Raw genomic sequence first — 24,364 nt, 5'->3', positions numbered from 1 at the left:
TGCTGACAGGAAACAGTTTGGCAGCCACAGGGGATGGAAATATTTTTGGAAAAAGTCTTACAGGATGCATGGTTTCTTAAATTGTAAATTCTGTCACTGTGACATCTGAGATTTGTGGGTCTCCATTCTAAGATGCATGGGTCACAGAGTTTTCATCCTCACCATCTATCTACTTGTGGATTACTTCAGGAAATCTGTCAGAATAATGATTAACTTGGATTTTTAGCAGTTTCCCAAGAAGCAGTTCAATGCATACCTGACAGCCATACTTCGTGATCTGGCCTGGTTCATTTTTAAAGAAGACATGCTACAGGGTTTAATTGAACATCAGACATGTTACAGGGTTTAATCGAACATCAGAAGAGGAGAAAAGAAGTAAGGGGATAAGCCCCAAATGGAAAGATATCCCCCTGTAGCTAATGCCTGTAAATTGTACTGCTGTAGTGTTTGTTAAATATGAGTATTTGCTGCTGTGGTGAGTTGCAAGTCTGTTTTAAAAAATGAGCATGGCAGATAATCCAAGATGCTTTTTGTTGGGGGGGGGGGGGTCCTCTCTACTCAGGCCTCTAACAACGCATCATTGACACATTGTAGGGCCATTTTTGATCCACCTTTTGTAGCTGTACTACTCCTCTTCAGGCAAGGCCTTCTTGGAAGTAAAACCCCTTTTCTGGAGTGAAGGGTCAGGTTATGTTGGCCAGGTCTTCCAGGGGGGGCAAACCACTAGCCAGATGGGTATATTTATGCCCACAGTACTATTCACAGGGGCAATTCCTTGAGTTGACCGTAGTTTCAAGAGGCCTTTATAAGGGACTGATGGGTTCCAGATGTAGTCACATATGGCTTTGTCTATAGCTCCTTTGTGCTTCTCCTGAAAGATCTCTACTGAAGGGTCAAGCATTTTGTGCAGAGCTCATGAGACATGCCTAGACTCCTCTTCATAGGGGTTTTACAGATTGCAACGTTTTCAACACAATCCAGCAGTTTTCCCCCACTCCTTCAGTTTTGAGTGGTATACTCTGCCCAATCTTAGTTTTAAGTTGTGTAAGTAAGCAGATCAGTTATGTGAATTTCTGGATGTTAACTTCCCAAGTGGCCTTGCAGCAGATCCGTAGGATGGTGTTGCTAAACATGGACACCTTCTGTCAGGTCATATTGTGTGATATATGCCCAAGTGATTACTAAAGTCCGTTGTGATTGGACACTGCATTCACTGTCACTGCATACTGCTTCTGTCTGATCTTTTCTATTTGCTTATTCTTTACCAGAAGACTTATACAAGTGCTTTGCATATATTCTGTTACCTGGATTATTAACTATTGGTCATCTTATAGTGGAAGTGTCTGTACTTTTCTGGATTGGACATGCCCATAGTTGCAGTCAGTAGCAGTCTAAACTGGACTGAAGCATCTCTCTTATCCCGCCTTGGAGGAGTACCTTCAATTGTCATAGTTGGAATCTCTTACTTGTTAGTCTTTCCTGCCTAAAGTGATTACCCAGGAGGCTGTGATCTTGGCAGCCTGTGTATCAAGAACCCAGAAGGCCATGATGTTGGCAGCTGATTTGAGGACATAACAGTCTCACCCTTGTGGGTGAAGTTACTCTTTGTGTTAGTAGGTTTTGTGTCCACTCAACCAAACTGTAGTTTTGTCAACACGCTTGAAATGTGGTTACTTTATTTGCTTGCTTGGTTTGCCTTTGAGTCAGTTGCTGCAGTCACAACCACACTCTCTCTCTGATCATCTTTTAATGTTACATCTTTGCTGCCATGCTTCTGAGAAGTACTTATTTTATCTTCCGTTCCTTGGGCCAGTCCAGTTGGTGGCTTTGGTGCAAATGCTTTCTCCAAAGTTTGTTTTTGGTGGCTTGAGAATCCTCTATGGGCCTGGTTATTACTGTTCCCACTCTTTTGTTTTCAGATGAGTCTGTTCCTCTTCTTTTTTTTTTTTTATTGCCATCTGGCTAGGACTTTTGTCTGCAGGAATAATCTTGTATCATCTTGTTGCGGCAGTCCAGCTGGAGGAGTAGGAAGGAGACTTTGACAGCATTACATCCCCTCATGAGGTCTACCCGTGTTTCTCATAGATATCTTTCTTCATGGGGGTAGGTTTGAACATGTTTGACATGTTTCCATCTGCTTTGAGGTCCTTTATCCCTTTGGCATGGGAATTCAACTGTGATCAGTTTTCTTTCATTGTGGCATAACTTCCTTTGGGAGCCTTTATTATACAGGGGCTGAAGAAGGACCTCTCCACTTCCCAGTTTTTTTGTGAAGGTTGTTCTTCTTGGCTAGGTCCTTCTCTTGATTCCCTGTGGGCATTAGGAACAGGGAGCAGTGAAGGGGCTTCCTCACTCTCATGACTGCTGCAGTCTGTCCTAGAGGTTTCAAGTTTAAGTTTGGGCAAGTTATTTCATCCTCCAACACTGGAGGAGTGAAAGCACTTATGTTGTGGGAGTAGGGGGTTAGTTCACACCCTTAGCAAAGTTGCAGTCTTATCTATACTTTTGACAGGTGGCTGCCTCATTTCCTTGCTTAATCTTTCTTGGCATGCATCTGGTCACCACAGCTCTTGTGTCCATAATAACTCCTTTTCCTGGTAATTTTCCCTCCTTCTATCCCTGCCTCTATCCTTAGTCTGGACATTTTCTAACTCCTCTTGCTGGGGTGTATGTACAGCTTAGAATTCAGTCCACTTGTAGAACCCTACAAGAAGGGTCTTCGGCACATTCTTACTGAATCACTTGGTCTACAGGGAGAACCTTCCATTATGTATTGTGCGCACTGTATGTCTCTGTTACTCTGGATTTTGCTCCATTAGACTACATTGGCTATTGGACAATTATGTATGTTGATAGACTGTGTATTTGTATTTTACTTATTTTGGTTTGTAGGAGAGTGATTGCCTATGGCAAGGAGGTAAAACTGCCTGATGATGTGGATAAGCACATGTAGTTGACATGTGACATCATAACATGATTTGTCATGAGTGCATGCCTACCTTTTAGTGTAGGAGCTTCAAAGAAAAGGTTAAGAATAGTTTATGTCCTGTTTTCATTTACAAATGAGATTTTTAAAATTACTTGGAAAACATGTTTTTTTGTATGATTTTCTTTTTTTTTTTATTCCACAGGGACCACAGTTGGTACAGGGTCTTGCTTCGAAAAACATTGTGAAAATTGCTGCGCATCCAGATGGGCAACATTATCTTGCCTTGTCAGGAACTGGGGAAGTGTTTTCCTGGGGCTGTGGAGAAGGTGGAAGACTAGGACATGGAGACACAGTGTAGGTCTTTACCTTGTTACGTTACTTTTGCTTTACACCAACAATAGTTGTAATAATAATGCTTAAGTATTTAACAGCATTTCAGGTCAAAAGGCTTTCAGAGCAGACAGTATGTTCATGTCATGTGCAATTATCATGCAAAAGAATAAGAGTAACCACTGATATTGCATGGTGCACTTAGTGGACTGAGTAGCTTTTTTTGTCATGAGCAGTTGCAGATTTGTGCATTGTTAATGTTTTATTTATTTCAGTGGTTTGTCTGGCCAGTAAAACCTCACAGGATACGAATATTAGTACATATCTGGTCATGGTTAAAATCCACGTTTGGATCATTTTATATTTTCTATTACTGAATGCATGCATGCATGCTTGTCACTCAGTCGCGGGGCTAGAAGGATATCTTTTAGCCTCTCATAGTTTTGAATGTGCATAACTTTGGAAGGGTCTTTTAGTGTACTTGGAGAAGGCATACCAGAGAGTATGTAGAATGTTTTGCACGTGCATGATATGTGCAAGCAAGTTTCTGAAGAGCTTTTAAACAGTAAAACCATTCCTTTCATGTTTTGCTTTGTGTTTGCAGCTGTTGGAGTATCATATCAGCTTTATCCTTTCATGTTTTGTGGCATTAATTGCAAAGTCATGTTAACTGAAAAAAAATGTAGAGGTTAGTGGGTTAATGTTGGTAATCTTTTCATGAGATGGCATAGCTTTCTGTAAGGGCACTCTTATGTGTGTATTTTGTGCTTTATTTTTTGCTCTCATCCTCTAATCATCAAACATCCCCCTTCCCCACTGATTGTGAACCATTCATCCTCCCAGGGTTGAGAGTCATAAGGCTCATGTGCTCCCTGAGAACAAGGGGTGCACATGACAAAAGTGATGTCATCATCCACATGGGGAATTCTGGCTTTTAGTTTCATATTTAGTGTTCCCAGTGCTTGCACATTGACTTGTGTATGGCTAGGTTTGCATTGAGTAGCATAAACCTTCAGATGTCATGATCCCTGTAAAATTAGTGCTTCTCTAGGTTCTTTTGTCTCCAGTGAGGAACTCAAATGCAGAACACATTGAGTACCCCCTCCCCCTTCCTGAGAGAAGTAAGTAACTAAGCTTAGATCCCCCATTCTTCTCTCATCCTCATTTGGCTCATCTTGTTCCAGTACCACTTGAGATTGTTCATCTGGGGTGTATAGTCAAGGCTGTATCCTTCTGTGCCTTGCAGAGTGCACTGTTGTTATTGTGCTGTTGCTTAAAAAGGGGTACATTATATACAGTGTAGTCAGACATTTTTGTGCATTGTTTTGCATACTTTGTCAAATATACAGGCTTAGTTGAGGATGTTTTTCTTTAATGTAGATCACTTGAAGAACCAAAGGTGATTGCTGCTTTTGCAGGAAAGCAGCCTGGGAAGCAGATAGTCCACATTGCATGTGGTAGTACATACAGTGCTGCTGTTAGTGCCGATGGTGAACTATACACTTGGGGACGAGGAAACTATGGAAGGCTTGGACATGGTAATGGCTTGATTTTTATTTTTCCTTCATTTATAAAGCAAATTCTAAATATGGAAGATCTCACAGTTTGCTATTGCTTTATGAAACAGTGTGCACTGTTGAATCTGCATCGGTCTATGGGGGCCGTATTATACTGTATGGATTACTTGCTGATTCCTGTGATTAAAAAACATACAAGAAAACTTGTAATGATTTATCTTAAACTTTAGCATTCAAGGTACAGCTAGACTAATTTGTTGATGTCATGATTAAACAGTACCAGATAATTCATAATGATTTAGCTGTAGTTTGCATGATTACTAGACTATCCTTGAAATGTAAGGTAAAACTTTGTCAGCTAATTCCCAACGTGTGCTGTATCATATGTGTAGTTAATGGCTGACATTTGTTATAATTGCCATTGATTAGGGCATATTGGTATGCATAGTGATGTGCTGTAGTCCTAGATGACTGACAGTTTTTTACATGCATTCTTTTTTCTGCATTTGATGACCTTTAGCCCTTCTGGTACTCTTGATGCCTATTCATCCTTCATTTGGTCAGGCAGCTATTGTGGGTTTTATAAACCTTCCCATGGTGTATCTGGCATATGTGAAGCCCCAAGTATATATGCACCAGGCTGTATGGGTTTGCCTCTTTCTGCTGTAGTTCACAACCATTCTGCTTGCTGGGCATGTTCCCTGGCCTTTTTCACTGCGCAGCCATGAAATACATCTTCTACTGGATATTAGTATTACACTGGTTTGTGAGTCACCCCCATTCTGCTATAAATGAGCAAGCCGTTGGCAAAAAGTTGCTTCCAGCCTTCACATTAGCTTGTCTGCTATTTGGGATTACAACTTTATCCTGGGTTGTCAGGGGCACAGTTAAGTTTTTATACCTCTGCAGCATGAAGCTAGCAGCTGAACAGTAGTTTTCAGTGTTTGCCTTAAAATATTTGAGGTATCAGAAAAGTCACTGTTAATAAATGGAACAGTGCCATAATTAATGGAAACATTTTCATAACCTGACCTTTTAAGTTGAGACCCCCCCCCCACACACACACACACACACACAATGTTCTTGCATTTTATGTACATTTGAAATAGACTGCTTTGAATAGTTCAGAACTCAGTAATATGGTTTTAAAATATAATTTCCATTTTTTGTTTTGAAAACGTCTTAGGTGTTCAGTTATGAATTTAGTCAGACCCTTGACTTTACTTTTTGTTGCTGGCTTTCTTGCTACAGTTTTATCACACAAATGTTTTACTATTCAGTTATTTATGGGTAGTTTTAACTAACCAGACAAGTTCTCTGCATAGGTAGGCAGTGATTTCTATAACTTTCTGGTAAAATGCTTAAATATATTTTGGTATTAGAATTAAATACTGAAAGTCTGTCTGCATTCCATGCAACATTCTGTTATTCTTCTGTCTCTTTCCCACATTTTATATACTAATATGGATCATTTCACACAGTTGTATTTCTGTATTTTGCCGCTATATAGGCATTACTTCAATAGTGTGCTCTAGTTATGCAAATCCACATTCTGCTATCATGCAATCCATTCTATTTAACAATAGCTTTGCTAAATTCATCTTTTCTTGAGAACCCACTTAAGTTGTTTTATTTAGATTCAAATGTAAAACCATAATCATTGAACAGTGTAAGCATCGGATATAATCTGTCAGCCCCTTGTGTTTGCTATTCAAGGCCCCTAAAAGTATATGGGTGGTGCTGTTCCAGCACACCTGCTGTGGCACACTACTGTGGTCTTCATTTAGATCATTGTTCTAATAATCTTTACTAGGACTTCACTCGGTTTTAATAAAACTGTTTGATTTAATACAGATGGATAGACCTAGACTTTACTGCACGGTATCTCCAATGTCCATCCTGGCTTGTAAATCTCTGGGTCGTTCCCCTTTTAGTGTAGTGTTCCCACTGCTTGACACATCAGTAAATGCAGTATAAAGTAGACCTCCACCTATGCCATCTCAGAACTTTGTCACAGTTCAGTCCATATATCTTATTGTGCTGCATCAACAATGTATGTCCATAAAACTGCTTGGTTGGGCGGACTCGGAGCTTTGGAGATTAACAGGTTCCTAAAGGTATAACTGTCTTTTTTTTTTTATAGCTTATTACCTTTTGGATTGCTGTTGGTTGATTGCTTTGCTAAATAACCTTATGTTTTAACCCCAAGGGGTAGATGTGGCTGTAGTAAATGCGTCTTACACAAAGATTGCCACAGTCATTTTGTTTTCTTCTTGGGCTTGGGACAGACTGTTCAGAGCTGTAATGTCTGCCAGAGATTCTCTCTAAAACCCTTTTGAGTAGGTTACATACCCTGTATGAGATTGTTAAATGGAAGGGTTTGGAAGCCTTAATGTGTTCTGTAGCATTTTGTGGTATGTCTATGATGTGTATTAAAGGAAAAGGTTGATGCCATGCAGCCATAGCATCCACCATGCCAGTAAGTCCAGCACCCTTAGACTGAGCACCCCTGGTCAGTCCAAGGGTGTTGTTTCCATTGAGGTGCTTTTGCAACCTCTGGATCGAAAACCTGTTTTTTTTTTCTCAGACTACTGGTAATGACTTTTTGAAGACTGCCATGTCTGTAGAAACTGACCTGTTCATCCAGACTGATACACAGAAGAGTTTCTCCATGGATGTCCAATCCTAGGTGCATTTAGCATTGGTCTGGATTGATGTTCTTCATCTCACATTGCTGCAGTCATAACCTGTGGGTAGTCCGCTGTCCTCGGTCGGCCCGAATACCAAAGTATTAGGCTGGCGTCGGTCATGGGCGCTCAGATCTGACGTCAGTGCGTCTCGGTATTAAAGCGCATGACCGACGTCATATCCTCAGTCTTTTTTGCCGCATGGTCCGAAGCAGAAGCAGCGTTTGCAAGTGCCGTTCGTCGTTCTGAAATTTTCATATTTCGAGTTTCAGACCGAAACCAAGTTGGGCTAAGTACCCCGTTGGGGAATATTTTTGATGTCCTTCAAGGATGCATCTGCAGTCCTTACAAATGGGTTGTCCTGTCGTCAGGCAGCCCTTCGGTCGGCCGGATTCCAAAGTCTGGGTCTGGCCTCGGCTGGTGTCGCACTTCACCCGACATCATAGCTGCAGTTCTTCGGGTATAAAGGCATCATCCGACGCCATTTTCCTCAGTCTTTCTTGCCGCGTGGCGCCCGAAGCAGAAGCTGTTCGCAAGTGCCGGTCGGTCAGATCCAGAGATTACTACTACCGAATACTACTCAAGACTTCTAAAAGCTAAGTACCCGTTGGGGACTCTTTCTTGCCTCAGCCGATGTCAGAAAAAGTGAATAACTGTTTAACTTGTGGGAAACAAATACCTCATAAAGATTTCCACTCTTACTGCTTACCTTGTTTAGGCCCAGACCACGACGTAGCAGCTTGTTTAGCCTGTGCTTCTTTCAACCGACGGACGCTTAGACGTCGGTCGGAGTTTTCTGAACAGTTTTTCGGTTCAGATTTTGCGTACATAATGCCGTCGGATCCTCTGACTTCACAAGTTGTTAAGAAACGCAAAGAAAAGGACCTACACTAGCGGTCCGCGGTCTCGGCCAAAACCGCGGTTAAGCAAACCACGAGTGTCTCTGTTTCGGCCGAAACCGAGCAAACGGTTCTATCTTCAGCCGAATCCATGACTACTACCGAGGCCCCTTCTAACTTGGTTGAATCGGCCTCTGAAATTCAACCTGCTACTGTGGTTTCACAAGAATTATCGGACACCATCCCTTTGGATGTTTCAACCCCTGCACGTGGTGCTGCTAGGCCGCCTGCAGCCATGTCCATAAAGGCCTTTGCCAGGGCTAAAGCAGCCAAAACTTCTAAGTCTGTGCCTGTTAAGCCCCCCTCTCACAGGCCCAGTTCCAGTTCCCAAATGCTCACTCTGGCAGAGGATCTCATCTCTTTAATAAGGGGATCCCAACCTCATCCAGACAGGGCCTCTCAACCTCCTCCAGAAAAGAGACCTAGAGCAGAGCCCCCTGAGCCAGTGTCCTCAGATGAGTCTTCTGATGATACAGACAATACAGACCATCCAGAGGCTCCTTTTTCTACTTATGAAGACTCCGATGCTGAGGAATCGATTCCTTCTGCCTCTCCACCAGAGGAATTTTCCTTTGGGGAAACCTTACATGCCATGAGAGAGCAATTCCAATGGCAGGGGCAAGATTTCTCAGATTCAAGGAAAAGGCTTAGGACCTTTTTGCATTTACCACAACATAGGCCTTTAGCTATACCTCCAGTTCTCCCTGTTGTAGATGATGCATTTAATGATGCTTGCACTGCTCCTGATACCTTGCCTCCAGCCCCTGCTAAGCCCGATAGGTTCTACAGGGTCCCGGGCACGCATCACCATTTATACAAGGCTCCTTTTGCAGATCCCGAGACTATCTCCCAGGGGCCTAAGGCAGTAGCTTCGACCTCAGTTAAAAACCCTCTCCCCTCTGAAAGGGAATCCAGGTCCTTAGAGAGATGGGGTAAAAAAGTATACACCTCTGCTACTCTCTCAGCTAGGGCATTGAACTGTCAGTTTCATATGATCCAATACCAGGAGTTTATGCTTGATCAGTTAACTAAGAAACTGTCCTCTGATGATTCTTTAGATAAGAAATATGTTCTAGAAATGGTGCATAACATTCAGCAGGTTAGTAACCATTCTTTAAAATGTGGCTATGATGCACTGGAGGCTTCCTTTAGATCAGCCATGACTGGCACAGTTATAAGAAGGCATGCATGGTTGAAAGAACAGGTCTTGCCGGATCATGTTAAAGCAAAACTATTAGATGCTCCTATGGATAAGGTCAGTTTATTTGGTTCTCCTGCTCAGCAGGTACTGAAGAAAATGGAAGAGAAGGCAAAATCTGTACAAACAGTGAAAGATTTCTTACAGGTTCAGCCTCCAAGGTTTAGCAGGAACTGGCCTTCCAAAATTGGTCCTTTCCAGACTCCTCTAAAACACAGAGAGGCAGGAATAGGCGTTCAAGAGGCAGAAACCAATCCAGAGGAGGTGCCTACAGGGGACGCCAGTGGCAAGGTAACAACCAGCGAGGCACAGACACAACTACTTCCACTGCAACAGGACAATCACAGTGACTTGGCTCTGGCACCGCCTACCAGGGAACAAATAGCAGCACCCTTAGGCGGAAAGTTAGCCTTATTTTCAAAAAACTGGCACTACATCACAAGAGACAAGTGGATTTTGCAAACTATAGACCAAGGCTACAGGTTTCATTTCCATACTTTACCAGGAAAAAGAGGAATGCCAAACCTACCACCAAATCAAAAGACAGAAGCTCTAAGACAAATAGCAAAGATGAGAGCTGTGGAAAGGGTACCATCTATGGAACAAGGAAAGGGATTTTACTCCAGACTATTCCTGGTACCAAGAAAAGAGAAAAATTGGAGGCCTATTCTCGACCTGTCCACTTTAAACACATTCATCATTGTTCCAAAATTCAAAATGCTGACCCTACAGCAACTTCTTCCCATGCTGGGCAAGGAGTATTGGCTGGTGATTCTAGATCTCAAGGAGGCATACCTGCACGTCCCCATACGACCAAATTGCAGAAGATACCTCAGATTTCTTGCAGGATCAGAGCATTATCAATTCTCAGCATTGCCCTTTGGCTTATCTACTGTGCCCAGAGTGTTCACGAAATGCCTGGCATCAGTAATCGCTCACTGCAGGCTTCAGGGAATCCAAATATATCCATACCTGGACGACTGCCTGATACAAGCGGACAACAAAAACAAGCTAACAGAAGACTTACAAAGAGTCATTTGCTTACTGCAAGCCCTGGGATATACAGTCAATATAAAAAAATCAAGACTGATACCATCCCAAAGTATAACATTCTTAGGTGCAGAATTGGACACAGTAAAACAGATGGCATTCCTAACTGCAGAAAAACAAGAACAACTTCCTCTCTACTTCTTGGCATTAACAAAGCAGAACAAACTAACAGCAAGGAAAGTACTGCAGGCCTTGGGCTTCATGGCATCCTGCATAATCCTGGTCCCTCATGCCAGACTGCATATGAGAAAGCTACAGTGGTACCTCAAGAATTTATGGTCTCAACACAGGCACAGCCTAGAAACCGAAATACCACTAATCCCATGCCTAAAACAAGAGTTCCTATGGTGGGCTCAGGCATGCCAGTCAAACCCAGGTTTGCCCTTCCACAGCATTTAACCAAGCCAAACCATCACAACGGACGCCTCAGACCTCGGTTGGGGGGCCCACATGCTGGACAAGTGCATACAAGGCTTATGGACTCCAGATCAGCTGCACCTGCACATAAATCAAAAGGAAATGCTGGCAGTAAAACTAGCAATCCAGAATTTCAGACCATTCCTCCAAGAAGGGCAGTTGATGATAAGGACAGACAACACCACAGTCATGTGGTACATCAACAAACAGGGAGGCACTCATTCATACCCTCTATGCCGGATGGCACTGGACCTATGGAATATGGCTCTGAGCTACAACATTCAGTTACAAGCAATTTTTGTACCGGGAAAAGAAAACATCCTAGCAGACATATTAAGCAGAACTACCTCGGATGCTCACGAATGGATGCTACACCCGGACATCTTCAAGGTCATCACAAGGAAATGGGGATTGCCACAAATAGACCTATTCGCATCCCCACTCAATCACCAGCTCAAGAAATTCTGCACAAGGACGTACCACCCACTTGCTTGGAAGGTGGACTCTCTATCCTTCAGTTGGAAAGGCCTGACAGCATATGCATTCCCACCTCTTCCTTTGATGCACAAGGTGCTATTAAAAATCAAAGAGGAACGTCCAAGGATCATTCTGATAGCTCCAGACTGGCCAAGACAACATTGGTTCCCATTACTGAGGAGCATGTCTCGCGGGAAAATGTGGACACTACCCCTGATTCCTTTGCTGTTAACCCAGAGCGGCTACAACACCCTGCATCCAAACCTGAAAACTCTGCAGCTGACTGCCTGGAACATTACATAAGAGCAACTAACCCAGATTTATCCCAAAGGGTTAAAGACATTATCCTTGAGGCCCGCAGACCCTCAACAAGAAGGAACTATGCAGGAAAATGGAAAAGGTTTCTCATTTGGAGTACTGAAAGGGGAAAAGATGTGTCAAAGGTAGACATTGCCAACATCCTGGAGTATTTGGCAGAGCTTTTCCATACAGGCCTGTCCTATTCCTCCATCAAGATACATGCATCAGCTATTTCTGCAGAATACAGCTTCGATCCCCCTGTCTTCTCAAGATCCTTTACTCAGGCAGTTTCTGAGAGGAATTAAAAATGTAAAACCTCCTAGGAAACCACCATTACCAGCATGGGACTTGAACTTTGTGCTAGAAAAATTGACACTCCCCTTTCGAACCAGCAGCAACAGCAGATCTTCAACACCTATCCTGGAAAACTGCTTTTCTGCTGGCAATTATCTCAGCAAGAAGGGTTTCTGAGCTACAGGCTTTAATGGCAGTACAACCCTTCCTAATCTTCCATCAAGATAGAGTGTCCATGAGAACAAATCCTACATTTATGCCTAAGGTGGTATCCAGAGTGTCTTTAAACCAGGCTATCCACCTACCTACCTTCTTCCCCAATCCACAGAACAGGGGGGAAAGACTGCTGCATACTTTGGATGTACATAGACAGTTGCGCTACTACCTGGACAGAACCAAGGGCAATAGAAAACTGACCAGCTTCTGGTAGCATATGCAACAGGAAGGGAAGGAAAAGCAATTTCAAAACAGACAATCTCCAAGTGGATAGGAAATTGCATCAGATTCTGTTACTCCTACCATGGAAAGCAAACTCCACAGAACATAAGACCTCATTCTACAAGGGCTACAGCCACTACCACAGCTTTCTTACGAGGAGTGGCTACCAAGGACATTATAGAGGCTGCTACTTGGACCTCCGTGCATACATTTGCCAAGCATTATAACTTACCTTTATACTCTAGATCCCGAGCAGGGTTTGCCACTGCTGTTTTGCAAGGGATCCTAACTACACCATAATTTCTTCTTCCTCCTCCCTAGTTTGGCTATGGTATTCTACCCATTTGTAAGGACTGCAGATGCATCCTTGAAGGACATAGTACAGTTTTGTACCTACCATAAATGTAGATGTCCGAACAGGAATGCATCTGCAGTCAGGATTACCCACCCTCCTTCCCTCTGTGGTATTCCTAGGGTATTTGCCCATCTAATAGCTAGCTGGGGATCTCTTATGGTGTATTTGTTTGTATATATGTACATACATGCTTATTTTTTGTGTTTGCCTTCTACTATTTGGAAACATTGGCATTTATCCAAAATTTAGCTATCCAAGAGGGCAACTGGCATCTGGGGCAAGAAACACTGAGGAAAATGGCGTCGGCTGATGCCTTTATACCCGAAGAACTGCAGCTATGACGTCGGGTGAAGTGCGACACCAGCCGAGGCCAGACCCAGACTTTGGAATCCGGCCGACCGAAGGGCTGCCTGACGACAGGACAACCCATTTGTAAGGACTGCAGATGCATTCCTGTTCGGACATCTACATTTATGGTAGGTACAAAACTGTACTTTTTTTCTTGCCTCAGTTAATTCCGGATGTCAGAAAAAATGAATAATTGTATTTCTTGTGGGAAACAAATACCGCATAGGAATTACCACTCTCTCTGTATTCCTTGTTTGGGGCCTGAGCACGACGTAGTCGGGTGTCGCTTTTGTGCTAGGTTTAATAAGCGCACCATTAAACGTAGGTTAGATTGCGCTAGGCTTGTCTTTGGGAAGCGGTGTAATTACAATATGCCGTCGGATCCTCCGACGCCCGCTTCTGCTAAGAAGCGCAAGGATAAGTCGTTAAGGTCCAAGCAGGATGAGTCGTCCGTTCCGGACGCCGGTTCTTTAGAAACTACGCTGGAATCTGTAGATCCAGCCGAGGTTTCAGCTGAGTCTCAGGGGGAGACATTAATTTTGCAAGATGTGGCCTCACAGGAGTCAGGTCAGGCTGAAGGGGCCTCTCAGGTTGCTGTACTCCCTTCTTTGCCTAAGGAAGTTAGGCCTTCTCCTTCAGTCTCTAAGGTACCTTCTAAGGGCAGGCCTGGTTTGCCCTCCTCAGGTGTCAGTCCTAGTTCTGCAGGCTCTGTGCCTAAAAAACACATGCTTAAAATGGCAGAAGATTTAATTTCCTTAATCAGGGGTTCTATGCCCCCTCCAGATAAGAGGCCTAGGGTGGAGCCAGAAGTGGAAAGTTTGGAACAGGCTTCAGATTACTCAGAGTCTTCAGCTGAAGACACTCAGGATTTTCCTCCTTATTCAGATTCGGACGCAGAGGATTCCAGTCCTTCTGCTTCTCCTCCAGAGGATTTTTCCTTCTCAGAAACCTTGCATTCTATGAGGGAGCATTTTAAATGGGAAGGTCAGGATTTCTGGATTCGAAAGAGGCTTAGGGAATTTTTGTTTTTGCCTCAACATCGGCCCTTAGCTATACCTCCTGTTTTGGATGTTGTTCAGGATGTTTTCTCTGAGGCTTCCCTTAATCCAGACTCTTTGCCTCCTGCGCCAGTTAAACCTGATAGGTATTACAGAGTGCCTGAGGCTCATAAATATCTGTATAAGAGCCCAAGGGCTGACCCAGAAACTATTAGTCAGAGACCTAAGGGTGTCAGGGCTTCTGTTGTTAAGACTCCAGTTCCTATGGATAAAGAATCTAGAGCTTTGGATAGGTGGGGTAAAAAAGTGTACACCTCTTCCACTCTAGCAATGAGGGCTCTGAATTGCCAGTTTCATATGTTAAAGTACCAGAATTTTCTCCTTACTCAATTAAAATCTAAGGTAGATGCTTTGGCAGAGGGCATAGAGTGTAAGGAATTACAGGAGTTGGTTCATGCCTCTGATCAGGTGGGTAAGCATTCCTTGTAGTGTGGTTTCGATGCTTTACAGGCTTCTTCCAGGGTGGCTGCCACTGGATCAGTTATTCGCAGGCACGCCTGGCTTAAGGATCAGAGTTTGTCAGAGCATGTTAAAGCTAGAATTTTGGATGCTCCTTTACAGTCTGAAGAAAATGGAAGACAAGGCTAAGTCTATGCAGACTGTTAAAGATTTTTTGCAGGTGCAGCCCCCTAAGTTTAGCAGAAATTGGCCTACTAAGGGATGGGCTTACCGTTCTTCTGATTTACAGTCTAGGGGCAGATCTAGACGTGGTAGGGGCAGAGCTCAGGGTTCTTTCAGGCCTAGAACGTGGAGTTCCCCTGCACCATCTAAAAGTGAGGGCAGGGGCCAGTCCTTTCGTAAACAGGCCCAATGACCTGCATCTTCAGCTGCCAGATCCCTCCTGTCTGGCAGCTCCTTTGGGAGGAAAGTTAGCACTTTTCAAGCAGAACTGGCTTTTAGTCACCCAGGACAAATGGGTACTGGACATTATAAACTGAGGCTACAAGTTTTATTTCCACACATTGCCTCCTTTCAAAGGCATGCCAGACGTTCCTCCTCAGCAAAGAGTAGAGGCTCACAAACAGATTTCTTTACTTCTTCAAATGGGGGCTATACAGCAGGTCCCTATGTCAGAAGTGGGCCTAGGATTTTATTCTCGCCTGTTTCTTGTACCAAAGAAAGGAAACACTTGGAGACCAATTTTGGATTTATCTATCCTCAACACATACCTGGACATTCCAAAATTCAAAATGTTGACGTTGCAACAACGTCTGCCTCTGTTGGGCAAAGACCACTGGATGGTAACTCTGGATCTCAAAGAGGCTTATCTTCATGTTCCTATCAGACCCAGTAGCAGGAGATTCCTGGGTTTTCGGGCTGGGACTTTACATTATCAGTTCTCTGCATTGCCCTTTGGCTTATCTACTGCGCCCAGGGTGTTCACAAAGGTTCTGGCCCCGGTGATAGCCTTCTTAAGGTTAAGAGGAATACAAATTTATCCTTATTTGGACGATTGCCTGATTCTTGCTCAAGACGAAAACAAGCTTCTTCACCATCTACAGTATGTTATGGCAGTGTTAAGGTGCCTAGGGTATTCTGTGAACGAAACAAAGTCCAGTCTAGTACCCTCTCAGGAAATGTGCTTTCTGGGTGTGAGACTGAATACAGCTTCCCAGATGGCTTTTTTGACCCCGGACAAGCAAAGAAACCTTATGCTTTACTTCCAGCAATTGTCTCTACGGTCCAGGCTGACTGCAAGGGCAGTCCTTCAAGCCTTGGGGTTCATGGCATCTTGTATTCTGGTGCTTCCCAATGCCAAACTGCATATGAGGAAGCTACAAATAGTATCTCAAAAATGTATGGACACAACACTGCCACGATCTAGACACTGTCATTCAAATAATACCTTGCATTCAAAAGGAATTTTTGTGGTGGGCTCAGGAATGTCACCTAAACAAGGGACTCTCTGTGACCCGACCAGAGGCGAGTCAGATCTTAACGACAGATGCCTCGGACAAGGCTTGGGGAGCACACCTCAATGGAAAGTGGGTTCAAGACACGTGGCCTGCCAGACTTCAACATTTACATATCAACTTGAAGGAGATGTTAGCAGTCCAATTTGCATTGATGGCTTTCAAGGATTTACTTCACCCGGGACAAGTGTTGATTCAAACAGACAACACAACTGTCATGTGGTACATCAACAAGCAAGGGGGAACCCATTCGTACCCTCTTTGCAGACAAGCTATGATTCTGTGGGAGACTGCTCTCAGTATGCACCTCACTCTTCAGGCAAGGTTTCTGCCAGGAGCACAGAACTCCTTAGCAGATGTTTTGAGCAGACAGATGGTGGATCCCCACGAGTGGAAGTTGGATCCTCATGTATTTCGACAGTTGACAGTGATATGGGGGACTCCAGACATAGATCTGTTCGCTTCTCCACTAAATTTCCAGTTGCCAAAGTTTTGCACAAAGATGTTTCATCTCACAGCTTGGAAAGTGGATGCTCTATCATTCAGTTGGAACAATCTTCACATCTATGCCTTTCCTCCTCTGCCTCTCCTTCCCAAGGTGCTCTTGAAGGTCAGACAAGACAAGCCCTCCATGATTCTAATAGCTCCGGATTGGCCTCGACAGCATTGGTACCCTCTGCTGAGGAGTTTAGTACGGGAGCCTCCTTGGCCTTTGCCTTCAATTCCACACCTTTTGTCCCAGGCGGGCAATCATTTCCTCAATGTCAGGATTCAATCCCTGCATCTAACAGCCTGGCATATTCTGTTCTAGAACCTGGAGGGTCGAAGCTTCCTCAACAAGTTTTGAATGTTATTTTGGAGGCCAGAAGGCCTAGTACAAGGAAAGTTTATGCTGATAAATGGAGGAGATTTTTTATTTGGAGCACAGCAAGGAGTTTTGATGTTTCCAGCCCTAATTTGAGTGTTTCTCTTCAATATCTTACAGAATTATTAGACAAAGGTTTTGTAAAAGTTCATGCTGCAACCATTTCTGCTCACTATGACTGTGACCCACCATTATTCTCTCATCCTTTGTTTAAACAATTCCTTAGAGGGGCAAAGAACATAAGACCCCCACGTAGAGCTCCTACTCCTTCCTGGGATCTCAATTTTGTGTTGGAAAAACTTACTTTACCTCCTTTTGAACCTGCAGCTACGTCTGAGTTAAAGTTTTTGTCTTGGAAGACTGCTTTTTTGTTGGCCATTATGTCTGCTAGAAGGGTATCTGAATTACAGGCTCTTATGGCAGTTGAACCCTTCCTGATTTTTCATAAGGATAGGGTATCTCTGCGTACTAACCCTACTTTTATGCCTAAAGTGGTTTCAAATGTGGCCCTGAACCAATCTATTCATTTGCCTACCTTTTATGCTGATCCCCAAAATAAAGGGGAGAAAATTTTGCACACTTTGGATATTCACAGGCAGTTGCGTTATTATTTGAGCAGGACTAAAAGTTTCAGACAGTCTCAACAGTTATTTGTTTCTTTTGCTTTGAGCTCTCAGGGGAAACCTGTTTCTAAACAAACTATTTCTAAGTGGATTGGTCATTGTATTGCCTTTTGTTATTCTCATCATGGTAAGGAGATTCCGGCTGGAATCAGACCTCATTCCACTAGGGCTACTGCCACTTCTACTGCTTTTTGAGGGAGTAGCTACCAAAGATATTTTGGAAGCAGCCACTTGGAGTTCAGTGCACACTTTTTCTAAACATTACCATCTCCCTCTTTATTCCAAATCTAGGGCTGGGTTTGCCACTGCAGTCTTGCAGGGCTTATTAGCAGCCCCCAATGCTTTATGATTTGGCCAACCTCCCTTTACTTTTGCTTTGGGATTCTACCCACAGGTTATGACTGCAGCAATGTGAGATGAAGAACATAGTACAGTTTTGTACCTACCATAAATGTAGATGTTCGAAGATCCACATTGCTGCAGTCCAATTTACCCTCCCTCCTTCCCCTCTGTAGTTTGGAGTGTTTGTTTGTTTAGGTTGTAGATATTGTTTGTACATGGGTTTTGGAGGTTTTTTCTATTTTAGGCTGTGGCCTTTCTTTTAGGGCTTTCTGACATCTGGGGCAAGAAAAGACTGAGGATATGACGTTGGTCATGCGCTTTATTACCGAGACGCACTGACGTCAGATCTGAGCGCCCATGACCGACGCCAGCCTAATACTTTGGTATTCGGGCTGACCGAGGACAGCGGACTACCCACAGGTTATGACTGCAGCAATGTGGATCTTCGAACATCTACATTTATGGTAGGTACAAAACTGTACTTTTGAGTGCATAGGAACCTCTAGAATTCTGGTTAAGAGAAGTGATTGAAGACTTCAACGTGGAAATCTAAACTTCCTGGACAGAGGAAAGTATTTAGAGTGCATGGCCCATTGTAATACACCCAAAAAACTAAGCATGTTTTGCTTCTCCTGCAGGAAGACCTAGCATTGCTCAAGATATTCTGAAGGACTTACAGGCTGTTCATCCAAGTGCAGAACCTTCAATGTCTGGGTTTTCCTTCACCAAGTGGAAGAGAGATCACTCTCCTCTCCAGGAAAAGATTTCCCAAGAAAGTGGAGTTGAAGTAGGACATTTGATTATTATTCTCAGGTCTCCTCTTACCTCAGATTTGATACAGGCACAGAGGACACCATCTCCTTGGAATACTCTTCCAAAGAGATTTCCTTTGGAGAAAATCTATCCAAAAAGAAAGACTTTTTTTCAGATTGGAAGGTAGAAAGGCCTCTGAGACATGCAAGATGTTCATCAGATTATAGGATAATAGGAGGTTACTAGGCTAACTGTCCCTCGGCCCCTTACAAGCCTGGCCAAGTTCAGCCTGTGTTCCAAAGTGTGTCTGGTTCAAGCAGACAGTAAAATCACCACCTATTGCCTCTGTCCAAGAGGGAAGACAGGTGGACCCCCCAGGGTGAATTTGTGGTTACCCATCCAATCATCCAAATTATGCTTAAGTAGGAAAGGCTCCCTGTAATGTCAAGCAACAGTTCTGTCACACACACGCGCGCGCACACACACACACACACACACACACACACACACACACACACACACACACACACTTGACTGCAGTGAGAATAGAAACCCTACCTAAGTACACATATTACAGGACACGGTATTTAACGTACGCCCCACTGCTTAATTCTGACCTACTGAGTCTGGAGGTTCCCAGGGTGGTGGCTGCTACTACTATACTTAGTTTTTTGGATGGTGCATTTTCAAGAACCTCTCAGGAACCAGTCTTATTTAAGCAGAAAACTGACAGGATCTGTAGGATGCGAGAGTCCCATAAAATCTTGTATAGAAGCCTGTTGCGGATCCAGCAGATGTTTCCATGGGTCTACAGTAAGGGTCCAAATTGGCTCCTGTTTATAATACCCTTTAAGGTGTAGATAGATTAGGACTCTAGACAGATTTGGGGAGATAGTATACATGTCTACAGTCCTGTCTTTCAGAGTGATCAACTGCAAGCCTGTCATGGCTAAGTTTCAAATGGCTATCTTAAGCTACCTATGGGAGAAAATGGGGGAGGTGACAAATGCTGACCAGAGAACAAAACTGTTGGAGCCTATCCAGTTGGCTTGTCAGGTAGCACAACAGTGGCATCCAGGGTAGCAGCCTTGGGCTGTGTGATTTGGAGGTAGGACCTGGCGGCTGTTACAACCCTGCCAGACAATGTGAAAGTGCAGTTCCTTAATGCCTCTCTTGACAAGGACCTGCTATTTTGGAAGTCCAATGTCAGATGTTTTCAAATTAATGGAGGAAATGGGTAAAGTAATTCAAAGGTTAAACAACTTCTCCTCCCCCTTGCTGCATCATGGTAGAAACTGCCCTTTAAATCCAGGCCTTCTTTTATTGCAAGCAAGGAAAGGATGAATCAGCCTATGGTAAGAAAGGACAATTCAAGAAAAGATGACGGGTAAGCAGGGAAAACCTTTAGGGTCTTTAGGCCAACCGTCTTGAGAAAAAGCTGTTGACTACACAAGAAATTTCAAACCTGGCCCTATACCCAATGCCAAGACAGTAGAAAGGATGTCTCTATCCCTGCCAGTCTGGAAGACCATGGCAATAAACCTGTGGGTGCTAAACATGATCAAAATCAAAGGGGGATAAAGCCGACAATGGAGTAGAAAAACATGAAATATGTCAGGAATCCCTCCAGTGCCCAAAGCCAAATGACACCCAACATCCCTATAGGTAATAGAGCTCCTCTTCAAGAGCAAAACAAAGGGTTTTATTCCATATGGTTTTTAGAAGCAAGGAAAGATGGAACCTGGATGTCTTATCTAAAGTTATACAACTTTCTGAAGGTACCCAATTTCATAATGTAACCCTCCAGACCCTACTTTACCCTTTGGTTTCTTAAAGCCCTGGTGGTTACCCTAGAGTAAAAGGATGCATAATGCGCATGTCCTTGTCCAAGAGGAGTGTAGGCACTATCTCAGATTCCTCTCAGGGGGGCTGTCACTATCTGTTTGTTTCTTCACCTATTAATTTAACAACAACATCCAGATATTAACAGAATGTCTGGCTCCAGTGATTGCTTTTTGCTGAATCAAGCTCACCCATATATTCAAGTATCTGGATGACTGCCTCTTTCAGGCACACTCATGTAAGAAGTGAGCAGGGGCCCTGAACATGACCAAGTTTTTCCACAGACTAAGTTTCACCCTAAACATCCAGAAATCAACCCTGTTGCCTTTCCAAATGGAGATATTTTAAGCTCCCTGACAGACACCAGCATAAAGTAAGCACTCTGACCTACAGACAAAATGCAAAACCTTCAGGCTTATTTTCTCTACCTTGCAGGGCAGAAGCAGACAGCAGCAAGAGAGTTTCTCGAGGCACTGGCGTTCATGTCATCCACCATACTGATAACATCTCAAGCAAGCCTACAAATGATAAAGCTTCATTGGTATCTAGGGTCTATTTGTACCAAACATTCACAGTCATTGGAAAAATTTAATCCAATTCTTCCCTATATAACCAAAGAACTGGAATGGTGAGACAGGCACTGGAGTTTAAACTGACCCCTTTCTCCCAGGAAAGACCAACCAGTCCCTTCAATAAATGACTCATAAATGGACTTGCAAGATGGCTGCACACTGATCATAGGTGTGTACTAGGCTAATGGCCATGGAGCCTTTACAAAGCCGAGCCTATAGGATTATCCTGGCATCATGCCACCCGACCTTAGTTCCCCTTACTCTGTCGAGGAGAACCACTGGAGTGATCCCCGGGGTGAATTTTCTATTTCCCATCCACTCATCAAGATTTCTCTTGAAGCGGGCCAGTGAGGTGCTCTGTTTGACATGTATGGGAAGTCTATTCCATAGCATGGGCAGTCTCTGGTTTATGAATCTCTCCCTCCAGCATGTTCTGTTGATTGTGGTAATGAGGTTGAGGTCTCTGGAGCGTGTGGTGCAGAGGGATTGGGATTTCTTTAGATGTGGCATTTCTAATGGAGCTGGGTCAGACATGGCTTTGTAAGTCAAGCAGAGATCAACTCTAAGTAGGCGATATGAGACAGAGAATAGTTGTAGTTTTTTGAGTCTGTCCATATAGAACAAGTGTTTAAGGCCTAGGATTATCTTTGTGAGGTACTTTTGTGGCCTCTCCAGTTGTTGCAGGTGTCTAATCAGTTAGATGCCAAATGTGGGGCATTGTACTCTTTGATTGGCCTAATGAGGGAAAAGTAGACGGAGGCAATGACCTATTTCTTCCTGGATGCAAACCCTTAGTAATGAAATGTGCCACATATATGGACTTTCTGACCACAGTGGTAATTAGGTGGTCAAAAGAGAGGCTGCTGTCAACCTGTGTTCACAGATCTCTTATAACGCCTTTTGTGTTCAGTGGACTTCCATCGATGTGCTAATACATGGAAACCGAGTTTTTCCCTAAGGGGATGATGACACATTTTTTAGCATTGAGCTTAAGGCCATGGTTCTGACACCAGTCGTTGGTCTCAGTGAGGCCTTCCTGAAGATGTCAGCATCATGTGGGGGAGTTAATAATAGCTCCCAACTTGCAATCGTCTGCGAACATTGTCAGCCAGAGTCCCTTTGTGTTGGCCTGGGCATCAGAGAAATTGATACCAAACAGGAGAGGACCAAACCCTGTTGGACTCCTCTTGTGACTGGTTGGCAGTCTGTCTTGGAGTCCGCTGCTTTCACACTGTGGGTTCCATCTGTGAGCCAGTTTGCAGCCCACATAGTGATGTAGGGGTTGATGCCTAGCTTAATGAGTTTTTCTATGGTTCCTGGGTGGGGGATGGTATCAAATGCCTTGGCCAGATCAAGGTAGGCTGTATGAACCACCTTGCCTTCATCCACAGCTCTGGTGACTGACTCAAAGAAGTCGACCAAGTTGAGCAGGCATGATCTACCCTTCACTAAACCAAACTGTGTGGAATCCAGAGTTTGGAGATTTCCTATATCCTTGTTTATTAGGTCCATGATGATGCATTCCATTCCACAGCTTTGCATATCAGACTCATTAGGCTAATGGGGCGATAGTTCTCAGGGTCTGTAGTCCCTCCTCCTTTGTGGAGAGGGATGACTGTAGCAGTGCACCATTCGGTAGGTACAATGCCTGAGGTGAGGTTATGATTGAACAGGGCACACAGGTGTGGTGCCAGTTCACTCTGTAGTTCATGTAGAACACAGTTGCGGATATTGTCAGGTCCCATAGAAGCTGTATTCTTGGCCTTGGACAGTGCTGTTTTAACCTGTTCAGCAGTATTACTGGGTGCCTGGCAATCTACCGGTATTATGATTGGTCCTTTGGGCGGGAGGGGTAAACTTGGCACTGAATCTGTCAGCCAGTATATTGGCAATATCTGTTGGCTCAGTATAGGAGGTACCATTGCGCAGTAGCTCAGAGGAAATCTGGGTATTGCCGTGGAGATTCTTTACATAACTATAGAAGGCATTGTGGTTGTCTTTGCTATCTGCTGCAATTCTGTTCTCATAGCTAGCTTTAGACTATTTGATGAGGGAGCTCAACATTTTGTTGAGGCTAATAAGGGAGTTTTTCCAGTCTTGGGACTTCACCTTATTCCGCATCAGTTCCTTCCTTCTGTTGTAGAGTTTATGGCAGGGGATCAGCAGACCCAACCACAGTTTAACTTCAGCTGTCCCACTGTGAAAAAAGAAACTGAGAGATAAGAGCTAGTAATTTTGACAGTTTTAGTACACTTCATTTACTGCCTGGTTCTTTCACTACCAAGATGTCAGCAAAAGTGAAACTTGAGAGAGTGAAAGAAAATCAACAAGAAAAGAGAAGAGAAAACAGTGACTGGGATGAATCCTGATGTTCAGTCTCCAGGTTTGGTTTAAGAGATGGCTTTTAGTAATTTAGAGGAAAAAATTAATCAAATGTGCTCAGAGCTAATTAAAATAAATTAAATATTGAAGGAAGTATATCAACACATATAAAAGAATGGAAATTGGAAGAATCTTTAAATAGCTATTCAGATAGCTCATAAAACTGCAAAAGTCATATGTTGAAATGAAATAAAGAAAAGGCTTGCTGAGTATGAGACTTTTCAGAAAGAGCCGTTTCAAAAAATGTTAGAGTTAGAGGACAGAGTATACACAGGAAACTTGAGATTTTCTGCCGTACCAGAGAAACTGGAATGAATAAAGGAATAGACTGTATTAATTTTATGAAAAAGCAAATAAGCAACTGGACACAGCAGGATTTGTTAATTGAAAGGACGCATTATGTACCTGGCCATGAGAAAGCAGCCAAGACCTGTATTAGTAAAAATGCAGTCATACCAGAAGAAAGAGTTGACCCTGACAAAACTGTGACAGAAGGGAAATGTATTAGAAACTGAAGGCAGAGTATTTCTGGAAAATTATTATTCTTGGTACACCAAGTGGAAGAGAGGCAGATTTATTTTGGCAATCGGGGAATGTTGAGAGATAGGTGTGAGACTAAAGTTGCTGTATCCACCTGTCTTCAGAATATTTTTTTTTTTTGGAGGATCAAGTCAATTTTTGATGCAGAACAGGCTAAGGAGGAAATACAAAAGTTTGTCCAGCAAAAAGTGAGTCATGAAATAGAAGGGGACTCTGCTTCTCATTCTTCTGATAA

General features: G+C 43.4%; 1 protein-coding gene across 1 annotated transcript in view; it reads left to right on the top strand.

Annotated features, from left to right (window-relative positions):
- The window catches only part of HERC2 (HECT and RLD domain containing E3 ubiquitin protein ligase 2), a gene marked incomplete in the record, with an annotated part of 3,551,743 nt that overhangs the window by 591,860 nt on the left and 2,935,519 nt on the right, over positions 1-24,364 (top strand). Inside the window, 2 exon segments of the mRNA XM_044072055.1 lie at positions 3,132-3,283; positions 4,640-4,797. Of these exon segments, the coding sequence (XP_043927990.1) occupies positions 3,132-3,283; positions 4,640-4,797 (310 nt within the window).

Source organism: Protopterus annectens, chromosome 5.part0 (assembly GCF_019279795.1).
Source record: "Protopterus annectens isolate FY-2018-M chromosome 5.part0, PAN1.0, whole genome shotgun sequence".
Lineage (NCBI taxonomy): Eukaryota > Metazoa > Chordata > Ceratodontiformes > Protopteridae > Protopterus > Protopterus annectens.
Note: the sequence above shows the minus strand (reverse complement) of the source record. Positions and strands in the feature narration are given on the sequence as shown.